At 35.9% G+C, this 26911-nt stretch overlaps 5 protein-coding genes across 8 annotated transcripts; 4 read left to right on the top strand and 1 right to left on the bottom strand.

The window, feature by feature from the left end:
- Nucleotides 1-1432: 1432 nt before the first annotated feature.
- On the bottom strand, nucleotides 1433-2294 carry LOC116171525 (cdc42 homolog). Of its 2 annotated transcripts, none has more exons than XM_031488405.1 (4): nucleotides 2071-2294; nucleotides 1912-2021; nucleotides 1663-1860; nucleotides 1433-1612 (listed from the first exon to the last, which is right to left on the bottom strand). In XM_031488405.1, the coding sequence occupies exons 1-4, from the start codon at nucleotides 2252-2254 to the stop codon at nucleotides 1466-1468; spliced, it is 639 nt and encodes a 212-aa protein (XP_031344265.1). In that variant the 5' UTR covers nucleotides 2255-2294; the 3' UTR covers nucleotides 1433-1465. The 2 variants fall into 2 exon arrangements, with proteins under 2 accessions (XP_031344265.1, XP_031344266.1); XM_031488406.1 differs by having other exon boundaries at nucleotides 1433-1602.
- A 799-nt stretch (nucleotides 2295-3093) lies between these two features.
- LOC116171191 (cdc42 homolog) lies at nucleotides 3094-6463 on the top strand. The gene is made up of 5 exons (XM_031487886.1): nucleotides 3094-3216; nucleotides 3469-3540; nucleotides 3588-3700; nucleotides 3757-3866; nucleotides 5195-6463. The coding sequence occupies exons 2-5, from the start codon at nucleotides 3476-3478 to the stop codon at nucleotides 5480-5482; spliced, it is 576 nt and encodes a 191-aa protein (XP_031343746.1). The 5' UTR covers nucleotides 3094-3216; nucleotides 3469-3475; the 3' UTR covers nucleotides 5483-6463.
- Nucleotides 6464-9000: 2537 nt separating this feature from the next.
- On the top strand, nucleotides 9001-14647 carry LOC116171511 (RNA-binding protein 45). 2 transcript variants are annotated; one of them, XM_031488383.1, is made up of 9 exons: nucleotides 9001-9268; nucleotides 9322-9436; nucleotides 9482-9676; nucleotides 9727-9971; nucleotides 12878-13189; nucleotides 13236-13338; nucleotides 13386-13542; nucleotides 13593-13701; nucleotides 14454-14647. In XM_031488383.1, the coding sequence occupies exons 1-8, from the start codon at nucleotides 9073-9075 to the stop codon at nucleotides 13698-13700; spliced, it is 1431 nt and encodes a 476-aa protein (XP_031344243.1). In that variant the 5' UTR covers nucleotides 9001-9072; the 3' UTR covers nucleotide 13701; nucleotides 14454-14647. The 2 variants fall into 2 exon arrangements, with proteins under 2 accessions (XP_031344243.1, XP_031344244.1); XM_031488384.1 differs by having other exon boundaries at nucleotides 13776-14642.
- A 3754-nt stretch (nucleotides 14648-18401) lies between these two features.
- LOC116171182 (SH3 domain-binding glutamic acid-rich protein homolog) lies at nucleotides 18402-19653 on the top strand. Of its 2 annotated transcripts, none has more exons than XM_031487874.1 (3): nucleotides 18402-18574; nucleotides 18655-18858; nucleotides 18908-19653. In XM_031487874.1, the coding sequence occupies exons 1-3, from the start codon at nucleotides 18530-18532 to the stop codon at nucleotides 19439-19441; spliced, it is 783 nt and encodes a 260-aa protein (XP_031343734.1). In that variant the 5' UTR covers nucleotides 18402-18529; the 3' UTR covers nucleotides 19442-19653. The 2 variants fall into 2 exon arrangements, with proteins under 2 accessions (XP_031343734.1, XP_031343735.1); XM_031487875.1 differs by having other exon boundaries at nucleotides 18419-18574; nucleotides 18623-18858.
- An 888-nt stretch (nucleotides 19654-20541) lies between these two features.
- Nucleotides 20542-26137, top strand: LOC116171181 (ATP-binding cassette sub-family B member 7, mitochondrial). Its single transcript, XM_031487873.1, has 10 exons — nucleotides 20542-20753; nucleotides 20798-21215; nucleotides 21266-21418; nucleotides 24042-24185; nucleotides 24498-24646; nucleotides 24696-24870; nucleotides 24917-25074; nucleotides 25139-25302; nucleotides 25358-25763; nucleotides 25811-26137. Exons 1-10 carry the CDS (start codon nucleotides 20616-20618, stop codon nucleotides 26021-26023), a joined length of 2118 nt encoding a protein of 705 aa, XP_031343733.1. The 5' UTR covers nucleotides 20542-20615; the 3' UTR covers nucleotides 26024-26137.
- Nucleotides 26138-26911: the final 774 nt, after the last annotated feature.

The following is a 26911-nucleotide window of genomic DNA, read 5'->3' as shown; positions in this document are numbered from 1 at the left end:
CATTTAAAACGCGTAAGGGTGAGATCATTTTTAGCTATATTGCAGTATATAGGTGAGATCCATTTGGTAAATCCCGAGATCCGTTTTTCTGGATTCGCTTTTTTACTGTGTAATCCTTTAGAACTATAGAAGGGGACTGACAAATATCCTAGCCACGCCATGCTGGCGCGATAACTATAAGTATTGACATTGATTATACACACTATAAATCAAGTGTATTGATAAGAATCCCAAAATAGATCATAATTCAAACACAAAGCCAGTTCAGGTGATGTATTGTATACCTGAAAATTTGACAGAGCAAGAATAGGTCTGTGGAATAAATTACAATCCTGTTTGTAGCATAATGTAGGACGTATCTAATTACGATAACAAACAAAACACCACCTTTATCTCTAAGAACAAGGTCAGTCTTTGGCGATAATATCCATGTGATAAATTGATGTAAGTATATTACAGGTTGCTATTCTTCGTTAATAGGTCACTGCGTTACCTAAACGTCCACACTGTATACAGACTTTAGCTACACGCTAACAGCGCCATCTTACACGAAATCCACAAATTAAATTACAGGAAAAACATGTGGAATTTGATGGCGGCAACTCACATTTTAGCGATCAGGCACTAAAATGTACAAAACTTGAAAAATAAGTAAGTTTCATCCGAAACCAAAATACTACATCATTCTTCAGGGTACTACTTGTGACAAGACACTAATAGTTTGCTACACTATTTGATATTTATTTAGTGGTGTACCTTTAAAGGTTACGTAATATTTTTTTTTCTTTTGTATTAATGCGAAATATGTATCTCATCACGTAGTTGTCTCAGATGAAGGTGTTACGAATTATCTTTTACGAAAAAAGTTAAAATATTTTGAAATTTGTACATTTGAAATTTGAATTTATATTAACCTCACATTTTGGTGTTAATCCCCCCTTAATCATGCATATGCTGATTTACAACTTGTTTTATTTACAGAGATATTTTTTGAAATTTTAATCAAAGATTTTTCTAGCAAAGGCAAACATATCACACTAATTTAAAAATCAGGTGTACGAAATGTTAAGTTTCTGATATTTATAAGAATATTTATGCCATAGCTTATATATTTTCCTTTGCACACATAAATTTCGGGACAACTGATCAATTCATGGAAAATAGGCTAAAGTTTTCAAAATCTCTATGATTACTAAAGTCACTGGCAATTCATTCACATTTGTAACGCTGTGGAATTCCCGGTTTCGGTTGAGGGTTAATGTTGTACACGAAGGGTGAAGTATAGGTTTTTATGTTACAAATAGGTAAACTTTATTTCACAATTAAAAAAACAAAATCTCGTTAATTCTTAGCTGAACGTGACTAGCTCCGTTATCGTTTTATCGTATCAGTGCAAGAAATTTTGCATCATAACGTAGATTACAAAACTCTCAACGCTTTACAATTAGTATTGCCTCAATAACCTTTACATTAAAGTACACATACTATGCAACCGATTGGTAATACCACAACAAGGCGAACATTTTTTACCATTTTCCTCCTTTGGTGTTGCAATCTCTCTTTGTGAAACGGCAATTTGCAGAGCTTCTTTAAACACAGAATCTACATTTTCCTAGAAAAAATTAGATTTTTGTTAAAATTAAGAAAATGTAAAATTCCTACCCGTGTAAGAGCCGAACACTCTAAATAGGCGTTTGCGCTTAACTCTTTTGCTAATACCTCTCCCTCTTCCTTTGTAATGGGTTTTCGGCCTTGCGCTGTCAATTTTTCTATTGTGTCCGTATCAAATCGAAGATCAATTTTGGTTCCAACAACCATGAAAGGTATTTTAGAGTAATGCTCTTGCAACTCTGGAATCCACTAAAAAATAGTCTCAATAACGAAGCTAGCTATTTCCGTATCTCGCACCACCTTTTCTTTAACATTTATAAAAGAGTTCCATAGATCTACCGAAAAACACACGACAATTACGTCAGCCTGCTCCAACGTAAGTTTTCTTAGATGATTGTAAGCTTCTTGTCCTAAAGGTGTTAATCCGGTAAGTTTTCTATCAAAAGCACCATAGCTTACCCGCCGTATCAAATAAATGGACGTCGTACACTTCATCTCCTACCAGAGTGCTGGCGGCGTAATTTTCAAAAACTGTAGGTACATAATCTGACAGAAATTCATCCGTGGTATATCGCATAAGCAAGCACGTTTTACCAACCGTACCGTCTCCAAGTACAACGCACTTTAAACTTTTAAGAGCCATCTGAAACCTAGAAATTTGTTCGGATAACTACCGAAATCAATTTTTCCCTATTCTTTATCGCGTCCTTATCAGCGAATTGTGTACCTACCTAGTTGTAGTCCTCATCATTATTTGTGGAAGGGATATCATACTTAATGTAGGTACTAATTACTGTTCGCAATATCAAACATTATGGGTGCAGACCTAGTCCGTATTTATACATTTTTTGGGATTACCTTTCGGGTATTTTGGAGTAATCGTAATCAATAAATAGAACTAGGTGGGTACAAAATGCGCAAGAGCGCCCCATCATTTTTAGCTTCTGACTAGATCTCTACCAGTCAGAAGTACTTATACCTGTATAAAATGCCTAATGTGTAACTACCGAAGTACATTATGGAAAAAACTATATTTACTTCTGTACCTATAGGTACCTATACCTACTAACTTACAAATTCTCTTCGCCCCATTCTACTCAGTTGGGGATAGCACTTTTACCTAATACAGGTAAGGTTCATCATGAGGTTACTTAAAAAAAAAGAAACGCTCGAAGATCATAGATTTTGGTGCATTTTTCCAAGGGAAAAAAATACGTTGCGTAACTAAGTTCTATAATATTACCTAATTACTATTAAATGTTTAGTTCACCCCAAACAGGAAAATTGGGTTTTAAAGCGTTAAAAAAATTATGAAACATTAAAATTATAAATAAACCCATAAAGCCCATGGCTCAGGTACTTAGAGCTATAAGCTACCGAATTCAAAAATCTTATTGCGATCTCCATCGATGCGCTGTATAAATAAAGTACCATATTAGGAATCTTATTTTCATTGTAGGATATTTGTGCAGTATATGGATGGATCGCATTGTCTTGTCAACGATGGCAGCACTGTTTTGACGTGTAGTGTAGTGTTAAGGAACCCAACCCAGATTAAGTACATTTTTGGAAATTCTTCTCATTAATATATTTTTGCCTCTAAAAGTAAGTGATCAACTGGGAAGCCGTGAATTCTACAATTTTACTGCATTTGGAAATTTATTATAAACGCCACCCTTAATTTCCGGGTGATTCATTTAATATGACGCTGGTTGTGTAAAATGGCAGTGTACCACAAGAAATTTATGAATAATTTAACTGTATATCTTCGTTGAAGTTCATAAAGCATGTACTTAACAGTTGTAGATATTTAAATAAATTAACCTACTTTGTTTTAACCGATTTAATTTCTTCCAGCGAAAAAATGCAGACCATTAAATGTGTGGTGGTAGGCGATGGGGCGGTGGGTAAAACTTGTTTATTGATAAGGTGAGTTTGTTATGTCTAAGCAATTACTTACAAAATTCTTCTCGCAGTTATACGACTAATAAATTTCCTTCGGAGTACGTACCGACCGTATTTGATAATTATGCAGTGACGGTTATGATTGGAGGGGAACCTTACACCCTGGGCCTTTTCGATACGGCTGGTATGTTCTTTTATGTTATTCGTGCGGTTGGCATGTTTTACGTTTGATGGTTTTAGGTCAGGAAGACTACGATCGACTTCGTCCCTTAAGTTATCCTCAAACGGATGTGTTTTTAGTCTGTTTTTCTGTAGTTAGTCCTTCGTCTTTTGAAAATGTCAAAGAAAAGGTAATGGAACATTTGTATCTTTTCGCACAAATTTAATATTAGTGGCTTAATGAAAGCCTTTGGGTTATTCGGCAAATTCCTTATGATGTAATATTTTATATAGCTTAAGTGCTTATGTAGGTATTTAATTGGCGCTTTACAGTCGTTGATTTCATGCAATCTATTATTAAATTTGACTTCCTTATTAATCTTCTGGATGACATAGTTTGTGATTTTGAATGAAATTTGCCACAACCTTTCTTGGTTGTTACCTCGGTTGTTACTTTAATACTACATTTCATGTATTGGAAGTCTAATTTTTGTACAATTGCAGCCTAATTCCACAAGGTAAATTAAATGTACTTCTTTGAAGTTATCCATGTTTCATACATACATGGTTTCTTGAAGTTGTTGCAACTAAATACTATTACGAACTGTAACTGCAATACATTTACAGTATAGCAACAAACATGGAAATATCTTTAATTTTGTTATGTTGTGTATTCGGTTGAATGAACTTTTGAAGGCTTTTTTAATACATTTGAAGTAGGCTGGGTGCTTATCTATAGGTTTGTTCGTTTGTCTGCACTAATCAACACTGGTGTACCAAATGCGTTCGTTTGCCTGTTTGTAACTGCATGCATTCCGTTCGTTTGTGTAGTGCAATTTGCCCATTTCAGTTCATAACAGCACAAACTTGTTCGTGCATTTTAGTGCGAGCAACTTAGTGCAGCATAAATTAGACGTGAAACGACCGTTCTCATAACCATAAACGTTTTGAAAAAACAAGGTGGGGAATCTGCGATGAAGAAATTATTGGAAATGGAACTTTTATTTCATGATATTATTGAACAATTTATAAGTAGATCGTCAAGTGACTAGTGAGGAAGATAATATTGCAGAGGTCATACAACAAGTAAATGAAAAATAGTTTCCTGTATAATAAATAATAAATTTATCACTCATGATGCAATACAAACGTTTTTTGCTGGTTATTTATTTACTATACCCTAAATAAGCGTTCGTTTGTTAGATGCCAGTGCATCAAAAACTGATTACTCCAGCTTACACCGTGACGTCACATCAGTGTTGCACCAAACCAATCGCGCAAGACAAACGAACAAACCTTATATTTTTGAGACAGCAGTGCTGCAACCGCACTCATTTGTTTGTATGTTGCCAATTTATAAGCAGTGTCCATTTGTGTATAATGTATAGTAATATAGTAATTGGAATTTGCTGCCCTAGGGAAAAAGCAATTTAAGAAACTAGAATTATTTAAAGCAACATTGCACAAATGAAAACTTTATCTAATGCCCAAATAAATGCTAATCTGTTTGAATTTACAGTGGGTACCCGAAATAACCCATCACTGTCAGAAAACTCCGTTTCTACTGGTAGGCACACAGGTAGATCTCAGAGATGACGTAACGACCATTGAAAAATTAGCGAAAAATAAACAGAAACCAATTTCCGTCGAGCAGGGTGAAAAGTTAGCGAAGGAACTGAAAGCGGTCAAGTACGTAGAGTGTTCGGCCCTAACGCAAAAAGGTTTAAAAAATGTATTCGATGAAGCAATTTTGGCCGCGTTAGAACCGCCCGAGCCCGTTAAACGCCGAAAGTGTGTCATTTTGTAGACTTTCAGATTTGAAAATCGAATTCTGTTGAGTTTAAAGAACTGCATTTTTTTATATTTAAAGAAAGAATTTTGTATAAGGTAGTGTTTCCAGTATAGGTGTTTGATCGACTTATATAAAAAACACCAACAGTATCTTCCCGTTTTTTGTAAAAATATCATTAGGCACAAATTGGTAACCTTTTTTAGGGTCGAATTTTTTATCGAACATACATTTGTGGTTGAAAAATTGTAGAAGTTTGATGTCTTTTCGGATCACTAATATCGAGTGTTTTAATGCATTTGTTTTCAATTCTAAACTTTGTCCGCATTTGCTTTAGCTAGACTAATGGTGCTAATTATAAATGCCGTTTTTTGAACATTTTTTCTAGCTTTACGAACTTTGATTAGTCACAATATCATTTCAAATTCACCTCGGTTTGTAATGTACATTAGAACTAATAAAGAAAATCAACTTTTATATGACTTGATAGTACGTGTAAATAAGGGTGTACGAATGAGTGAATGATCGATCGTTAGCATATTATTATAAGTTAATCAATAAAAGTGGTATATTTATTTTTAGTTTTCCATATAGCATTTTTAGTACAATTAATATTAAATAGCTTGTGGAGTACATTGTTAGATTACGATATTTTCAAAAAACTGCATATATTATTTATATTAGAAATTATTTAAGTATGTTGTGATGAATGACAGAATAGTCCGAAAGAACTATTCTCTTATTGTATTAATAAGAATAATATTAACAATAAACATTTATATATGTATAGATTTTTATGTATTTTTTTTCTTTGAAACGTCATTAAACTGTTGGTTTCAACAGAATGGTGCACCATCACACACCGCCATAATTGTGCGAGAATACCTATCAGAAAAAATTTCCATTTTTCAGGAAATTTGCCTGATGGGTATTTTCGGACGAATAGGGCATTGTGCGCGGTTGTACTATTCTATTGCAACCAAAATGCTACTCAATACAGTGTGCACTTTTTTTACGGGCCATATAAAAAATTAAGTTGATGATCTCTATGAAATGAGATGTATTGAAAATCTCAATGCTGTCTTGAAGAGGCCAAAAAGTGGCAATGATAAAGTGGTTTTTTTTGTATCTGTGTAAATAACAACAGAAAAAAATAAAAACAAAATCAACAAATTTCGATTTTTCTGAAATACCTATCTTCAGAGTAATCCGAATGCTCTGGTTCAAGTAATTACTCTTTAGTGGGGCAATTGTTATTTAATTTGAACCATCCACTATGGATCCCCATGATAGACATCCTTTTAGACATGGCGTATAAGGAACTAGGCGATCTCTGAAGAGCCAATGGAAAACCATATTCATTTTGTCGAGACCTTTCATCAGTCTATCATGAAGTATTCTCAAGTTTATCCCCAGAATATCCATTTTATCTGAATATTCTTAGAACATGATATACCACTCGGGGATATTCTGAGAATAAACTGACAAAATATCACTTTATTCTGAATATTCTTTGTATATGAGGCGAGGTATTATACCGGGTGAATATTTTAAAACCGAACATAGGGAATTAACATGGGAAAAAGGTTTTTTACAAATTATTGTTGCTTCCCATATGTTACCTTAGAGGGTTATAATGACACAAATCGAAAGAAGATTTTTTCTCTCATCTAATGATATGCCAATTACCTAGATCATTTTCAGTTGTATTTCTCAGTATTTTTTCAAAAATTCGTCAATAAATCCAATTTGCAAAATCACATTCCTTGCTTCCTGTTCCTCGAGCTCGTTCTGTCCCGAGTATGGAGCCAACCGATTTAGGTGCACTACCACTGGTATTCCTTGTGGTTGTTTCAGTATCCGATATATTAAGTCGTTTATTCTCTTCACTACTGTATACAGTCCTTCCCAAGCTCTTTGTAATTTTGGAGATAGCCAGCGCCTCCTCTGGGGACAACCAAACCAGATCTCTAGGTTGATAACCACCAGCTTAGGCCTTCACGTCATACTGCACTTTCATTCTGTCGCTAGCTAACTGGATATTATCACTGACTTTATATTGTCATGGATGGCGTCCAATTTCTGTCATAGGTTTTTCACGTATTTGTTCCCCACAGTTCCATTCTGGCTGGGTCTTGCCCCAACTTCAAATCACACGGCAACCAGAGTTCTTGGCCAAACAATTATGCGGAAGCTAGACTCTCGTATAGTTTCCTGAACCGCAGAACGGTTCGCTATCAGGAACAAGTGCAGATATTCCATCTGACTGTGGCTGTAAATCAGGAGGTTCTGGTCTTGCGAATGCCCAATAGTCTCTGGTCAGAGTGTATGGTTCCAGGGGTATTAGGTACTCCAAATCCGCTAAAAAGTGCTTTCACGAGAATGTCTGCCAAGGTGGTCGCTTGAGTTGGTAAGGAGCATATGATTCTGTCCATTTACTGAAATAGTCCATGGCCACCCAGATGTACTATTTGTTTCCATGTTTCCAGCAGCTGTCTCTGGGAAGGGGCTGTGGAAATTATCGAATTATTTGAAGTTTGATGTATGTAACTAGCTAACACTTTTTGCTTTAAACAGCGGTGCTCATTGGGGTGGTAAATAACTGTGACTACTACATGAGTTCCGACACCTAATGCCGGGACTGTTCTCGACTTTTGACTATAGGTTGGAAACTCTCGCAACTAGAGCCCATACCTTGGGGTGTGATTTTATTGTACAGCTACCTTGTTTTGTTATCTGCTTGTATCCTAACCAATCTATAGTTCTTTGGTTTGCAACATGCTGTTAACTTGTGTTTTTATATCTTGTAAGTGATTTATGTTTATTATGCTTTATTATCAATCAATTGCAACAAATTATCTTACACGTTGACAACAGTACCTATCACTAATCACTATATTGCTCATTGGAGATTATTGGCTATTAAAATTATTAACTGATCAAAACGCAATGACAATTACAAAAGTCACCAATTAGTAGCATATGGTGACAAAGTCCTAGCGCTTAAGTATATCGAGGAACGAAAAAAGAACAGGAATTATATACCTACCAGATTTATCAAGAAAATTAATTATTTTGGTATTTTTTTGGGGCCTAATTTAAAGCTATACGGTCAATGCTACAGGTTATGGTCTTACAGCTATTTTTCCAAGAGCAAAAAAATTGAGATTTGAGTTTGTTGCTTACTTCCAGGCTTTGAATATAGGCTATGGATATTTAGTATTTTATAATCAAAGCTTCCAGGATTAATAGGTAATTGTGACATGCTAGTTTGAGTGTTTGATGGGTTGCCTAATCTTGTTATAACATGTACTATATTGTATATGTTATATAATACATACAATCTAACTAACGATCATTTCATTGCCTTCCAGACTTACTTTCACTTCACGTTTTACTTTTGAGCTTTAAGGAATTTTAGGAGTCCTGCTTTCTTCCTCATCGCATTATAATTTTTGGACTTACCTCGTATAAGATCTTTCTTCTTTGTTTAACTCTAAACCCCGGATATATTTCGTTCTCTTTTTAACAGTACACAACAACAAAACAATAGTAGGTAGCCGAATTTGTTTCTTGTTTGTTTTCCCACCCTTTTATCGATTATCGCAATGGCGGATAGGGGCGACAGACGCCATTCGTACGGAGAAACGAAAGTTTCAAATTTGGAGGATCCACCGAATTCGAGATTATTCATAATATGCAGCAAACAGTTGGGTGAGGAAGACTTTCGAAATGCATTTTCAAAATATGGCGAAATTGAGGAGATATGGGTCGTCAAAGACCGCCAAACTGGCGAACGCAAAGGTATGTGTTTGCCCTTCTCTCTGGTACAGATTTCCAAATTTTCTAATGCCTAGGTGTGACGTACATCAAATTTGTGAAAACCTCGGCAGCGGCACAGGCACTTGAAGCTATGAACGGCAAGATTATTGGTGATACATCGCGTCCGATAAAAGTTATGATTGCTGCCAGGTATGTACGGTTTTCTACATTTTGGGGGTGATATCGTGATTGTAGTCGTGAGCAAGGTGCCAAACGTGATGGAAATGAAGAAGAGAAAATTCAACGATTATTTGTGATCGTTCCCAAGTCGATGACGGACGATGATCTCTATAATACATTTAAAATTTATGGTGATATCGATTACGCCATGATTATTAAAGACAAAGAGACCCGTGAAAGTAAGGGATTCGCTTACATTAAGTACTTTAAGTAAGTAGAGAAACCTAAACGTTATTTTCCTTATTTTTGCTTCAATTTAGATTTTCGCATGCGGCCAATGCATTCGAGCAATGCGATCGCAAATTTAAAGCTGTTTTTGCCGAACCAAGGAAGTCAAAGCCAGACGTTAACGACCGTCTGCCTAGTTCCTTTGAATCTCCTTCTAAAAGTAATAATTCATTTAATGTTCCTGATCTCGGTCATGACGGAATTACAAGACTGCAAGTGATTGGTTGTCCTTCGTTGAATCAAGATCAAATGTGGAAATTGTTTGATATTATACCAGGTACTTTTGGGACTTCTTTCTGTTACAGTTTTAGCCGATAATATAAAGCCATACTTAACTGTTGTCAGCTAAAACAGTGTTGTTAAGGCATCCGATTGGATGTTTTTCCAAAGAATAACATCATTCTATGCAAAAACATCCAATCACATGCTTTAACAACACCGTTAGCTGACAACATACTTAAGTATGGTTTTGTAATACCGGCTATTTTTGGGTAGACATCCAAAAATCAAAGCAACAATTCTATGGCAGTTCAATCACGGCAAAATCAAGGGTAAGCCAGTAGGGCATTGGGTTTTGGGGACTATTCTCCAGTACAAGGGCATTACTAGGAATCAAAGGTTATTGAGGGTTATTACAAGGAACTGTTGCGCATTACTTCTAATGGAAAACAAAAAAGAAATTATTTTTACTATAGGTATGATAGGATTTTCTTTAGTTTGCGCACACGTCATCGGTGTATTATGACGTCATCACTAGTATGTTTACATAGCATCGTGCAATCAATGGAATTGAATAGGTATGTAAGCAACCATACAGACAGTGCTGCATTGTGGGTAGGATACCCATTACATCAACGACTTCTATTGACCAATTACTAAAAAAAATGTTTCGGTAGGTATTTGTAACAGGTTGTCTATGTCACGATCTTTTACTAACAAGGTGGGCATTATTATTTGGACGTAAAGGAAAATTTAAAAAATCATTTTAATTGTTTTGCTAACAACCCCCACAGTACTTAGTAGCAGAAGTCGAGAAGCGACTGTAATCTTGACTTACGCCATACTCACGAGCAGAGCAACCATTACTTTCAAGTCAAAACGACGGACGTTTCGCAGCACTTTCGAATCTGGGTAGCAGTGAGTGTTAAAACTGGCTATTGTTTTATACACAAATGGGAAAGGAATTTGAATAAAACTCATAATTTTGTGCGCAAGAAAAAACAAGAACAGATAAAATATATTACACACACAACCAGGTGATGTCAGGGAAACCTTCTTTAGGACAAAAACCCTGGCATAGCCCACCCAAATACACGATCTAAATTAACAAAGACAACAAAAGCAAAAGAAGATCCAATTTCAAATTGTGTAACCATAAAAATCAGGTCAGGAATTTGTAGATTCTAGGAACATCATATTTTTTCCAAAAACATCAACGTGCATCGTTCCAGCTCGGGCGATAAACTTTCACCTAACTTGTTTGCTGATCTTCCTGTTTTCGTCCTGGTAACAATTGCACCACAGCCTTTTTGCCAAAGATGTGTTCCTTTCGGATCTCGCCATGAATTTTAAAACACCGCAGGTGCCGTTCATCAGCCATGTGTTGACTTCATCTGAATCATCTTCCAAATGAATTATTAGTGGGGCTACCTCTTCTCCCGTTCAACAGTGGCATGATCCCATTCCGGAAGTCGTTCGCATCTTAAGAAAAACATAGATTGTAGATCCACATAAGGTGTACTGTGATCGGCAATCTTTCCTGGCGAGAGTAATAACAGTATTAAAGGAAGAGTTATGACCGAAATTTAAACAGACAAAATTAATGTCGAAGGTACCTACATTGGAAGTAGATATGAATTATACACATAGAATCCACAGCACTGAGGTTTATGTAGTTGAGAATCTGCTTACTAACTTGTTAAGTTGCGATGCATAGAAGGATTGGGGATGTCATCATGGGCAAGCTCGATAACCATTCAGAATAATTTCTCTCAACTGTTCCAAGTAATAGGCCATCTTGGAGAACGGTACAAAAAAAGAGTTGAAACAAGATTCTAAATCATTTTCAATCGCTACCCCGCACAGCGGTTTCAAATCCTGAAAAGCTGACCAAAATATGAATGTATTGAGCGATTTTTCTAAAACTGTACATATCGAGGTTTTTAGGTGCGATGATTAAGAATCTGATGTTCTCACATGTTTTCATGGCGGATAAAATTAAGAAAAATTGTTGTTTTCAAATAAAAGTTGGTATAGTAAGGTTTTTGGAAGCGCCAATTAAAAATCTGATGTTACAGTTTTAAGAAACAAAATGACGGATCCAATATGGTGGATAAAAATTCCGAAAAATTTTCCTGTTAAAATGAAAGTCGTAGTGGGGCTTTCTTTTCTAAAAATGAAATACCATGTTAATATACCTAATATTAAAAAGGCAAAAAAATGTTTTGTTATATCTACACAGGACCTCGGGAACTGTAAGAGATAGGCAGGTAGTGTGGTAAAGTTGCGTATTTTGATGCTCAAGAAAATGCCATTTTTTTAATCCTTTCAACCATTATTATGGTCACGTTTTTCTCCGGTTGCCATTTTTACTTTTTATGTCATTTGATAGAGCATTTTGTTAAGTATCAAAATACAACGTTTCCACACTACCTGCCTATCTTACACTTCCCGAGGTCTTCATGGTGGCCCTTGAATTTGAATCATCCTGTATAGTCAGTGCGGCTCGACTTACTCAATATCCAATGATTCACCATAATCTTTACTTTCTTTATCACTACTTATATCACTAAAACTTCAAATTCCGGCGGATTCTACAGCTGTAGCTGCCCCACCTCGGCCGAGTGTTCCGTCACGGAGGCACATAAGTGCTTTTTTGTCAGCTGCACATCCTGGCTTCGCACAATTTTTGAAGAACCTCTATTTTGTGAAATACATCGATCAGCCTAACATATATACACGTAATTCCAACGTTTATGGTGGTTTAAAGTGATTTTTTTATTTTGTTAATTTGTTGGTATTAAGTCCCCAAAAACAGAATTGATGACGTGCGCGCAAACCAAGAAAAATCCTACTTTACGCGTAACATCAACATAACTCTGGTTGGGTCCAAACTGGGGCCCAAATATGTACACGTTAGTTAAAGATCTGTTCTCTATTTTCATTTCAATTCCATTTTCATAGGTATGGATTATTGCCAACTAAGACTGGATGGACAACCGAGGCCTGTACGTTCAATAACCACAGTTGTATATGGAAGTCCTCAAGCAGCCGCCTACGCGTGCGATAAATTACACGGATTCGAGTACCCGCCAGGAAGTCGATTAATCGTCAAGCCCGACTATGACAGCTCTAAAGTGTTTAATAATGACAATTCGCGTTCGCCCATACCGCGTAACCCAACACCTTCGGAGAGCACGAAGTCTGATTTGCGTCAGCTTGCCGAAACAATCGCGAGGGCCACTAGTCTAATTCAAGCAGCCGGATTTTCCAAGGGTGACTATTTTGTCGTTTACTAGAGGAATTATTTTGAGTTTTTTAGATACGTTGAGTTCATGTATTGGCGATGATGACTTGTTTTCTTCTAGTGTAAAATTACCGGATAAAAAACCCTTGTCCACTGCTGATACCAAAACTGTTGCAAGGTGGCATTAGAGTTTGTGTGATCTTAACCTAAATGTTTACTTTGTAGATGTTTCATCGTGTGTTCTCAGCCGCCGCCTTCGCCAACTCTATTGAAAGATATATTTTGCCGTTTCGGAAATCTTATTGAAGTGTATCTCCTATACAATCGGAATTGTGGGTATGCAAACTACGCATCCAAGGAGTCTGCCGAAACTGCCATTACGGTAATTGCGCAGGAGGTTGTGTGGATCATACTCACAGCACACTTTTTCAGACGTTGCATGGCGCAGAAATATGCGGTACAAGGTTTAAGGTGATGGAAGCGGAGGAGCGTGACAACAGCAAGCGCAAACGTTTACGTTTGGACGATGAGTCCAACTGAAGTAAGTAACTAATTATTATTTTCACGCAGGTTGTCCACTTTAGGAGTAGGCAACTGCAGATTATAATTTTTCAGCGATGTAGGTGACTGACTTCAGCCACAGACCATGAACAATGTTCCCGTGATGACTATGTTCTCTAGTGTGATTTATACCAGGTAACCAAATAAGTTTGTACATTTTTTGTATACAGCAGAATGCCTTGAATATTTTTAAGTTATAAATCAGGAGCATTATACAGTTGTTTAATTTCTAATGTGAATAAATTAAGGACGAGGCTGATGACAATTAACAAGGGGGATCTGTAACAGATTTTGGAGTTTGCACCTTTACTGCTTAGGAAAGTTACACCCAGCTTGTCTTACCATTTGTTGGCATGCAACAATAATGAGAACATCTTTATTGGTTGTTATATTGTACTAAAATTCTAAACATTTGTATTATTGGTTCTTACTGATTAGGATTTATTGAGTATTAGGTGGTTGGTGGACAACAGGAGTGGTTTATGGAAAGGTGTCAAACCATCACTGACCGTTTCATAAAATACAGGTCAGCAATAATCCTGACCTATACTGCAAGATGCAAGAGAATAACAATTCAAAACTTAAGTTAATGGCGGCAAAAGGTCATTGGGTGTGATTGCTTTAAAAAGTAATGTTTAATTTAAGAAATCACACGAACTTATTTGGTTACCTGATATTTAAACTACAAGAAACTTAACTTTTTTGTTTTTATCTATTTGATTTTTCTCGTAGTTTGGACTTTACACATGACAAGGACAGTACTACTCTTTTAAAAATGAACACGTACAAGATTAACATAGCAACCGATGATCTACTGGTACAATACCTATCAAAATTTCAATTCCTTAATTTCCACTTAATGACAGTACTTTGTTTAACATATATGTGTGTAATAAACCGTCGAATAAATATTGAATAATATGTGATTACTTATTTTAAAGTAGGCTGGGAGAATGGATGTTAATCCATGAAATCATTAGGCGTTAATGAAAATTATGTCCAGTTAATCATCTCCCCAAAGTTGGTTGATCTGATCCCCTCTTGGTAAATGCTAATCAGTGCAAGTTGTAGTAAAAGAAGACTGTTGGCATGCAAGTTCACATGTACTTGAGTAAGGATCTTATCATGTGCGAGCTCCCTCCCCCTGTCTGTTACAGTGGTTTTCATCAATACTTCCAACCAGAAATTTGGTAGGGTGTAATTTGTTCCATTTGGTTTGGTTGGCGTTTATCCGTAAAAAACTCAACCAGAATAATTAAATGAATTTTAAACAAACATTTGAATAGTAATTAACGACATGTCATTACCTCAGGCGACTGGACCGAAAACAACACGTCCCCATCGACATTGTTTACCCAGCAATATGTTCTCGGTGCCTGTGAATTTTGTTTGTCCTATAAAATTGGAACTTATTTATTCCACACTCGGGTGCAATAAAAAGTCTCCAACTAATCCTTGGAAATTTTAAGAGGACAGAAACAAAAAATGTGCTCTTAATTGTTTAAGTATACTTTTCATAATTTCATGTGCATCAAGATATCAAGAAAAACTATGCAAATGGAGTATCTGGGTATATTTATTCCCAGAAAACAGCACGAAGGACAGACTCTTGCAACGTATCGTAAACCTCGACCGTGTTCAATGACAGCTGCATCCGAAGCAAAAGCAGACAAGATAACAACAACAAGAATTACAAAAATTAATTTAAAGTCGCATACACATACCAATTTTTATCTGTCATAACGGTTCACTTGTTAGACAAATGTTTCTTAAAAACAATGGGAAATAGTGTCGCAAACAATGCAGTAGGTCATGAAATCAATTTTAGTGGTTAATATAGCGTTCGTAATTTTTGGAAATTGTAATTTTAGCATTTTTACGTATGACTCAGTTTTCGGGGCTAAAATTTTCAGTTATAAGTTCGGTTGACAGTCTTACTTTAAACTTTTATGTGAGCATTTTTGTTTTGGGGCCAAAATCCCATCACTTCATATGAAATTTAGCGTGAAAAATACAAAATGGACAGAAAACTGAAATGTATTGAATGTAACTTATTAGCCGTCCATATCTTTGGATCAGATGGTCAGACTGACACAGGGGCGGACTGGGTAACTGCGGGCCAGGTGGAATTGCATAGGTTACGGGCCATTAAAGTATTAGTGTAGTAATGAAGGTGGCGTGGGGGGGGGGGGGTTAGCTCTGAGGTGCACCACAAAAACATTTAACAAAATATACAATCTACACGAGGTGCGCCGCCTATCATTGTATTTCAGCACTTTCATGCTACGACAAAAAATGATAAATTCATTGTAAAACACTTCAATTAAAACAGAATTTTTTAACATCCTAACATCAACCCCAATTAGAGAAACGTGTTAATAATTTATTAATAGTGCAAGAAACTAAATACAGCACATACTTATACATTTCCAACGGGCCATTATGATCTACAGGCCAGGTGGGAATCGCCACCCGCCCCCCCGGGCCAGTGTGCCCCTGGTTATACACTGCCTTTTTTTTGAGCCCCGAAAAAAAACATTGTCTCAGATCGACAGTTCCAAGATTGGGCTACTAGTTCAAAAGTTATAGCCCTTTGAATTTTCTTTCGAAATTGGTTTCTAGTCTATAACTTTTGATTGAGAAGTCTGATCGAAAAAGAACGAATTGATTTGGATTCTACGCACCCAAATTAATAAGAAAAAGTGTTTTCCCGAGAAATTTTGGTGTAGTCGAATTTTGGTAAAAAAGGAAGGTTATACACAGGGGCGGACTGGGTACTTAAGGGCCATTAAGCCATTAAAGTATTAGTGTAGTAATGAAGGTGCCGGGGGGGTAGCTCTGAGGTGCACCACAAAAACATTTTAAAGTACTCCTTTCTCGAAAATCAATTACCATACAGTTTTTTTTTAAATTGCAGCTGATAATTAAAAGTAACAAAATATACAATCCACACGAGGTGCGTCGCCTATCATTGTATTTCAGCACTTTCAAAATACTACGACAAAAAATGATAAATTCATTATAAAACACTTCAATTAAAACAGAATTTTTTAACAACCTAACATCAACCCCAATTAGAGAAACGTGTTAATAATTTATTAATAGTGCAAGAAACTAAATACAGCACATACTTATAAATTTCCAATAGGTGGCAATCGCCACCCGCCCCCCCCCCCGTGCCAGTCCGCCCCTGGACTGACAATATATAATGCAAGCAGCAGGTAATTTTTTATTGTGTCTTATTGAATATGTAGGAGTCATTTAATAGATTGTGGTAAGTAACATAAGAGATTGGTAGGTAATAATAATCACAGACGAAATACAATTCCTATATGTAATAATATACGAGTAGTAGGTTAAATATTTATTATAAGCCAAGGGTAAATTTTTTACTGCAGCTGCTACGGAGTGTAGAGTTCTATTTGAGGAAGTAGTGGTTCAACGTTTACATCATGTCGTGCTATGCCATACAATTTTTGACATTTATGGTAATTATTTATACCTCTTCAGTACTGACAATATCTTTGACAACATAGGAGTAGTTATAGCACAGATGGACAGACAGAGAATGTGGTTGCAATAGCGTACCCAACATTGTTGGAAAGTGTACCATTTTCAATAGGCTTGTTACAGGTCAACTGTGTAATGTTTGAACCGAATCGGCACAAGCATTTGGCATTTTGGCAATCATCGTGTTCACGAACAGACGGACACATAATCAACTCACCTATAAAGCTTGCATCGCTTTGCTCTGCCGCTTAATAAACAAAAAATGCTGAAAATTTGTTTTGTGGAACACAGTCAAAACTGATGACTGGATGAGAAATGAAGGTGCGACTTTGTTCTTGTCTTTCTGTTAAATGCTAATGACCAGTTACTCTTTTAGAGTACCAAAAATCAGTTAATCTGTATTGGTATAGTGTGCAAACAATGCGATTTTTGGAGCATTTACAGGTGAAATTGCTGAACCATCTACCTTATTAGTTTCGACTCGTCCCCGTGTGACTTATTTAAAATTATTAAACTCCAAAAATTACGCGTAATCGTTTTTTAATCCCAAATGATACCGTCCTCGCGTTTCAAAACCGGCGATGGTTCAATAGCAATGACACGAATGTTATCGAATGTACTCAAAGGAGAATATTTTGAAAAACGATAAAATCAGTTTTTTTGATATTTTGAGTACGTTTGCAGACATTATGCGACGGAGCATTCGTCTTACAAGTATTTTGCAAGCTGAGCTGTAATGGGCGCGGGAAATAAAATATGCAATTTATAGAAAAAGTGAAGACAATTAAAGTAGTTAATAATGCTTTGAAATTGGAATTCATGTTTTATTCAATACGAAATGAAATGAAATGCAATAAGGCACAGTTCGTCGATTGTTTCGCAACTTTTTGCTCCAGTTAACGGTTTTTGTTTCAATAAAGATGTTCAAGGAATGAAGGAACGCACCCTGTATTCAACTGTAAATAAATAGAGCGTGACAAGATTATAAATTCCCTTCGTTGTAATTATTAAACCATGTTCATTGCATTACTAATTTATTTTTAATTAGTTTATATGCTATTAACTTTAAGGTCATCAAAATTTAATTGCAAAAACGTGCGAAAAACCGATGCAGAGTGCAAAACTAACAATCATTTAAAAGAACACCCTGTATTTGTCTAGTTCGTGATTGGTGGCCAAGTTAGGCGTGGCCATGGATGGTGATGCATTTGTTGCATTAAATAGAAATTTTTAGAATTAGCTGTCAAGTACTGATCTATCAAGAAAGACAATAAACATCACCCAAAAATAATTCAAATATGGGCATAAAAATATATATAAGTGGAATCTCTGGGAACAAAGAGGTAATTTTTTTTCAAATCAAATATCCTGTATTTGGTCAAAATGTGTAGGTTCGGGTGTTTACTACCTGTTTGTTATGAAGGTTAAAAAAAGGCAACAGCGAGTTTTAATGATACTTGACTCCAAAAATATTAAATACGAAGTTGTCGATATTGCGGAACCCGGCAATGAGGACCCCAAAGAGTTTATGCAAAATAACGCAAAGTCTTTCGGTGCGACCATCGGAGATGCCAATCCTCGACACCCTTTACCACCACAAATCTTCAATGACGAAGATTATTGCGGGGTAAGCTGCATTTGCAAACCCTTAATTGGCATGACCGTTTACGTTTCAGGACTACGATCAATTTGATCTGTCAAATGAAATTGATGAAATCGAGAAGTTTTTGAAATTACCATCTGTTCATACAGATAAGACAATCGAGTCGCACGCCGAAATAAAACTCGGTAATGGTGAGATCACACACGATCCAAAGGATACTCCAAAAGAAGCTACGGAAGAGCAGAAGTCTGAAGAACCAAAAGCTGAAGAAGTGAAGACTGAAGATGTTCCAGTAGAGGATAACGTTGACGAACACAATTCAAGTGAAGCGGCACAAGGTGAGGTCAATGAGAAAAATGAAAAAGAATCAGAGGAAAACAAAAAAGAAGTTGAGAAAAACGAAGAACCTGAGAAAAACAAAGAAGAACCCGAGGTAAACAAAGAAGAAACTGAGAAAAACAAAGAAGAACCTGAGGAAAACGAAGAAGTGGAGAAAATCAAAGAAGAACCTGAAAAACACGAAGTGGACAATGCCAAAGTCGAATCGGAGTCGAAGGAGAAATCGGAGGATGGCAATGAACTTTCAGAAACCGCGGCAGAGGCATAATTTATTTATCAGAAAGAAAATATTCGCTTTCATAAACATATAATCAAAATTATCGCCAAATTTAATTTATACTTTGAATTTTAGGTTGCGAAGTTATCACAAATTATCATTCATTTTATTATTCACAAAGACATTTTGTACATACGTAAGGGTTATATATGATGCTATTATATAAATTTCAAATATAAATCTTATATTTTTTAACCTTTCTACGTTACACCATGTTTTTGTTTTTTCTTCTTACACAAACCTTTACAGGGTCTTAGACACCATCAGAATTGTTAACATAATTTTGTAATCCCCTGTGTTAAAATAATTTAAGACTACTGCAATTTATTTTTATATAAAAAAAGGATGGCAATAATTAACAATAAGGGTTTAACATCTATCTACTTTATGAAAATCAAAACAGCATGTTTAGATTTATTTTTGTTACAGGGTAATATTAATACCACTCATAATGAAGAGTACCACTGTGTTTGATCGGGGTTGCTTTTATTCTTTTGAAAGATTCTAGAAATGGTCAAAAATCGCAACTTTTATGAGATGCATTAAAGGAGTCAAAATCATATTCATAGGTCTAGGTACGTACCAAGGATTGTATGTACTCTAGTGCCTTGTATTCATGGAAGAATTTGTTAACAGCAAATGACATGTAAAATATATATATGTTTTAATGGCGACAAACTCTAGTCGTAATGTGAATTTTTTCACAGTGTAGAGATTTTACCCAACTTCAGATACATGCAGCCCCTATTATTGAGGCATAAGTAAGAGTCATTCGGCACATGCAAGTCCGTACGTGGACGCAGATCCATAAGCTCTCTTACGTTACCTTTTTGTAACAGTTGTGTCAGCTACATACGTAAGAAGAATACGTATTATCATATTATAGTTATATTATGGTATATATGGCTATATGAGCACTTTTAACCCTACCATTGTATATGCATAAGACCCTACCCGTGTTAATTAATAATAAGGATCTATTGGGCGCAGGACGCATGTTGGTAGAATAATTGTTCTTGTTTTTTTGAAATTCGGCGACAATTGAAAATGAAATTTCATAATTAATTTTTCAATCGATAATTTCGATCGTACCCTATACATAAGTTTACTTGAACTACATATACATAACCTTAGAATTTCAGTTATCTACTCGTTAAAATTTGCCATGAGTGCCGTTTTAAATGTACATAAAATTACCTTAAGTTTAATAAATGTTAACTTAAAAAGAGTGTACAGCAGTCGAGGAAGTACCTATTTATTTAAACATCCCTGTAAAATCGGCCCAAAGTATGATATATACAGGGTATGTATACCATTCCATGTATCAATTAATAAGGATTGGACTAGGCCTGTTCAACAACTGATGCAAACAAGAAAACCTCACGACCCAAACCTGCCGGAATTCTAGCGAAAGCACTAAATAGAATAAAACTTCAGTCTCTAGCTCCAAAGAACCAACCAGCTCGAGGATGTTTTCATCCGGGCTCCGGAAGTTTAGCCAGAGATCAGGTAACGTTGGCCAAAGAAGTAACCGGCCGAGAGATGGTTTACGCGATGTCGAAGTACATCTGGCCGGCAGACGATGCAAAAATTCGTAAACGAGTCGTTCTCGCCGTCGAACTACTAATTAGTGCAAAACTGATGAATATTGCGGTACCTTTTGTGTTCAAATACGCCGTCGATGCCTTAAATTCAGAGGGGATATTGAATATGAATACTCCCGCCGACACGATTTTAACAGTTTCTACAAGTTTGCTGTTGGGGTGTACGTAAATAATTTTGAAATGCGAGTTAGTACGATAATTCTTGTTTCAGATGGTATTGCGCGTATGTGCGCAGCCGGTTTTAATGAGCTACGCAATGCGGTTTTTGCGAGCGTGGCTCAGCAGTCGATTCGTAAAATAGCCAAAAATGTGTTCGTTCATTTACATAATCTCGACCTCGCATTCCATCTTAGTCGGCAGACAGGTAATTAATTAGAATTAGATAACATTAATTTATCATTTTATAAATATTTTTTTTTTTTTTTGGGTTGGATCCATCGTTCCTCGAAATGGGGGTTGAAATATATTGTGTGATCAAAACTCTCTAAACCTTCCCCATATAGTTTTTATTCGTTGAAGTTTTTTTAAAAATAAAAGCGACTATAGTTTCGGCGTACTGCCATCATCAGGCGATGTGAAATTTAACAAGAAAATGGTAAGTTACAAACGTTGAAAACGAATAAGACCAACATGTTGTTTTTTAATTATTAACTGGCCGAAGCCAAGTGAAAAAACCTGAAGGGTGGTTAAACCGGAAAGGTTGTCCTAAGTTTCAAAACGAATTATTATCAAGCCTTGTTAAGACAACCAACCGGAGGGTTGAATTATTACATTGGAGTTGAAAGTTGAATTTAACACATTTTAAAAGAACCGGGGGAAAAAAAATAAACTTATAAAAGTTTTGAAACTATTAAGATGACTACATATTTAAATTATTTAAGTTAAGTTTAAATTCGAGATCATGCAGACGGCATGTCTAGAAATTTCTAGACATGCCGTCTGCATGATCTAGGACAACCTTTCCGGTTTAACCACCCTTCAGGTTTTTTCACTTGGCTTCGGCCAGTTAATAATTAAAAAACATGTTCGTCTTATTCGTCTTCAACGTTTGTAACTTACCATTTTCTTGTTAAATTTCACATCGCCTGATGATGGCAGTACGCCGAAACTATAGTCGCTTTTATTTTTAAAAAAACTTCAACGAATAAAAACTATATGGGGAAGGTTTAGAGAGTTTTGATCACACAATATATTTTATAAATAATCAAATTCGCCTTTTGAGCATTTATTCTCGCATTTATCTGCTTGCACTATGAGATCCCATCCCATTATTAGTCAAAGCAGGTAACAGGCGCTGTTTTGAAAAACTAAAAAATACGTATACATATTTCAAAACAGAAGAAATATATTTTTTGAATGTGATTTCAAATAACTACGTACTTCAGAAAATTCATCAGAATTTAAAAAAAACTGCAGCAGAGGACAAACATACAATTTAAGTAGTGAAAGATTTAGATTGAGCATTCTTTATAAGATCGTAATGGTTGTCTTCCCTTCTATATCTCTGTCTGTACAAATATGCAAGCAAACATCTATGTCCTATGTCTCAAAATTTCGAGCAAAATTTGTTCCAATCGGTTCAGTCGTTTATAGTTTGACATACTTGCGCATGCGCGATTCTCCAGATTTCTTCAGTAATGGCAGTGATAACCCCCCTTTTCCATTCCCTGGGATGCTCTCTTTGTCCCATATCTGGATTATTAAATTATATAGTCTTTGTTTTAAATCGTTTCCCCCATGTTTGATCCGAGGTTTGATCATTTCGTTTACGATATTGTCCATTCTTCCTGCCTTGTTTGCCTTTAAAGTGGCAATCACTTTGTCAAACTGCTCCTCCGTTGGCTGCATTTGTCCCAACCTTTAGTTCTGTTTGGTTCCTTTGCCCTTCACCTCTTTTATGTCAGCGTTTTCCTTTTGTTTTAACCATTCCTCGCCTTGTATCTTTGCCGTGTTTCCATTTGTAGTTTGTTTTTTAATCTATATTAAAAATTCTTTGGTACATGTGTTTGTGACTGAACTCTACGTAAACGCCTATCCGGATTTTGATGACTTTTTTTATGCGTCTGTGGTATGTCCCCGGATGGTTTAGATTCACAATTGGACCAATTCGGAATATAGGATTGTTTTAAAAACTTCTTTTTTCGTTGATGTCGCACTTTGCTATTTCGCGTATCGATCGCTCCATGCGCCAAGTCACTTTTGCGTCGTATCGTGCTGATGTGTTTACATTTTTACATTCTGTACGCTGGGTCTTATTCTTGATCATTGTTTCGCATTCTATGTCAAACTACAGATTCTTTTTCTCCCCTACTTTTCTTTCTATAACCTTATCTGCAGTATTTTCAATGCTTCTTTTTATGTTATTCCATTCTTCTTCGATATACACGTTTAAATCGTTTTTCGTCACTCTTTCCTATTGCTTGCTCCTCTCTCTAATTTCCTCAATTTTCCATCTTTTCCTATTTGATGGTGCTTTCTATTTCTCAATTTTTTTTTGCTTCACCTTGGTTATTTCCAGGAGGTGGACTGTGCTACTTTTGCCTCTTTTTAGATATTGGCACGTGGTCAATCTGGTTTCCCGTGTTTCTGCCTGGGATCATCCATGTAATTTTATGCTCCAGTTTGTGCTTGAATTTGGTGTTAAAATAGAAATAATTTCAATTGGAAGAGTTTTTGGTGTACTTTAAATATTTTTGTTTCTTGGCTATTTGAAGTCTTTTAGCTATGGCGCATTAAGATTTAAGAACTTTTGTGGAGAATTTAATAAGCCGTCATATGATGTAATAATATGGGTGTTCCATATAAAAAGTTGCATTTTGCGATTTTGCTTTGTTTTTTTAAATAACAGATTTGAATTTAGTAGAAAAAAATAGACAATTCTGGTAATCTAACCGTCTTTTTAACTAAGAAAAAGTAGCAATTTTACTTCGTAGGCGAATTTTCATGCACAAGTGTTCCAAGCATTTCATTCATATTGTTTATTGCAGGTGCTCTTTCAAAAACGATAGACAGGGGCTCACGAGGAATCAACTTCGTTCTTACTGCTATGGTTTTTAATGTTGTACCTACACTGTTTGAGTTGACACTAGTTTCGACCATCTTAGGTATAAAGTGTGGTGCGCCATTTGCAGGTAGGTAAATGTTAAGTATTTTTTTTAGTTTATGTCACAAAACTCAAAGTTTTTTGGCAGTGACCTGTATGTTACTCAGGAATGATTGATTTCTTGAATTTTCGGACATGTTCGTAGAAATTATTTATTATTAATGTAAAAAGTAGGTTGTTTTTGCAAATTTTAATTTGGGACACTAACCTCACGATAAGAGTTTTTCGCAAAATTCTTTTACATATTTTGTCAAATTTATTATCGTGTTAATTACATGATAGAAGTGAGAAAGTGTATTGAAGCAATGGAACGTTTCCCAAATTCGTTATTGTGTTTTAGCAATCTCTTTGGGTTGTGTAAGTCTTTATGCGGTATACACGTTGCTTATAACTCAATGGCGTACGAAATTTCGTGTGTATATGAACCAAGCCGAAAACGAAGCTGGAAATAAGGCCGTCGACTCTCTAATAAATTATGAAACTGTAAAGGTAATCGAATCGTTTACGTGCGCTTCAATTTTAACGAGTGGCGTTTCAGTATTTTAATAATGAGAAATTTGAGGCGGATAGATATGACAATGTGTTAAAAAAATTCGAAGGAGCTAGTTTAAAAACCAGTTCGAGTTTGGCACTTTTGAACTTCGGTCAAAATGCCATATTCAGTGTGGCTTTGAGCGCAATTATGGTTTTAGCGGCGCAGGAAATTGTGAAAGGTGAGCTTCCGTTGGAAAAAGTAAAAATTAACGTTCAATATTTAAGGTAACTTGACCGTGGGTGACTTGGTTATGGTGAATGGTTTGCTGTTCCAGCTTTCGATTCCACTGGGATTTTTAGGCAGCGTATATCGTGAAGTGCGTCAGGCATTAATTGACATGCAAACGATGTTCACTTTAATGACCATGGATACAGATATCAAGGTACGCCAAACGAATTTTGTGCCTTTCGAAAAATCGGAAGTTTTTAAATTAGTGTAGTTTTTAGAATAAAGAATTGGCTCCACCACTAAATGTGACTTCGAAAACTGCTTCGATAAGATTCGAGAATGTTTCATTCGATTACGGTCCAGGCAAAAAAATATTTAACGATCTTAATCTGGTGGTTCCTGCTGGAAAAAAAATTGCGATCGTCGGCGGTTCCGGTTCAGGGTAATTGACTAGAAATTAGCCGATTAAAGCGAGAAGTAAATGCGATTTTTTTTAGAAAATCTACGTTGGTGAGACTTTTGTATAGGTTCTACGATCCGAAGGAAGGCGACATTTTTATTGGTGATCAAAATATTAAAGATGTTGACGTAGAAAGTTTGAGAAGGTGCATATCTGTGGTCCCGCAGGATTCAGTTTTGTTCCATGACAGTATCAAGCATAATCTTCACTACGGTAACTTACTGGCCAGTGAAGAAGAGTTGGTTAATGCTTCTAAAATGGCGGAGCTCCACGATAATATTGTTGCGTGGCCAAAAGGTTACCAGACGCAAGTAGGTGAGCGTGGATTGAAATTGTCTGGTGGAGAAAAACAAAGAGTGGCGATTGCTAGGGCCATCTTAAAAAATTCGCCGATTTTAATTTTCGATGAAGCCACCAGCTCACTAGACTCAATTACTGAATTTGTGAGTTACATTCACATTGACAATCCATCTTGACGTTTGCTTTCCAGAACATTCTGCAGGCATTAAAACGTGCAACCGAAGGGCGAACAAGTATTTGTATAGCCCATCGTCTTAGTACAGTTATGGATGCGGACGAAATCATAGTGCTCGAAAATGGGAAGGTTTCGGAACGGGGTACACATTCAAGTCTACTGGAAAATCCAAAGAGCCTATACTTGAAATTGTGGCATGCACAGATAAATAAATATCAATCATTTTAAATTCAAACTGGCAGGTGTATATATAATGAAACGTATCTCTATGTATAAACTGTAATTTTAATTGTAAATAATCATTATTATGTTATTAATGAATAAAAAAATTTGATGACACAATCCGTTATATGCAAGAGCCCAGCGCCATAATAATGCATTTTTTCTACACAAATGGACACTAATTAACTCATTAAAATAATCATACTACAATGCTTATTGCATAGCTATTCGAAGAATGAAAAAATGTGAACATACCCCAGGAACCAAACAACATTGACAATATTAGAATTTTCGATTTAGTGATTCTAAACGTAAAATTGTGTATGTCGCCCATGAGGAAGCTAAAGGTTTTATATGGATACGAAAACTCTATTCGACTAGGGCGTTAAGTTTTAGTTGTTGCTGTGTTCTTCGGTCGGTTGTTCCCTTCAGGACTCCTGATCTTTAAAACTTGCTCAATTCTTTGTCCCCGTCAGGGTCAATTAATTTTTAACTTGTATTATTAATATTTATAACATCTTGTAAGTTTTATCACTCTTGTGAGACAAATTTGTAATCGTACAACATTTTAGGCCTGATGATGGCTTGTTAGCCGAAACATGTCGCATTACAATTAAAGATTATTCCAAGTGTATGGGGAAGGTTTTGTGTTCACTTCCTAATAATTATCATACAACCCCATTTCGGGTTCAACAGAGATTGGACACCAAAATTAATAGGGCGAGGATTTGTTTGACCGTGGCCATTCCTTTTTTACCTTTCTCAAATCTCTAACAAAAAATGCTCAATTAAAGTTATACAAATTGCTCTTTTTGAGTGTTCACTGTGTATTTGCAGAAGACAAGAGATATGTTTCTATGGTACTTTCTTTTACCTCGATCTACTTACCTAATC

The sequence above is a fragment of the Photinus pyralis genome, unplaced genomic scaffold, assembly GCF_008802855.1.
Source record: "Photinus pyralis isolate 1611_PpyrPB1 unplaced genomic scaffold, Ppyr1.3 Ppyr1.4_LG5, whole genome shotgun sequence".
Taxonomy (NCBI): domain Eukaryota; kingdom Metazoa; phylum Arthropoda; class Insecta; order Coleoptera; family Lampyridae; genus Photinus; species Photinus pyralis.
This window is presented reverse-complemented; position numbering and strand designations above follow the sequence as displayed.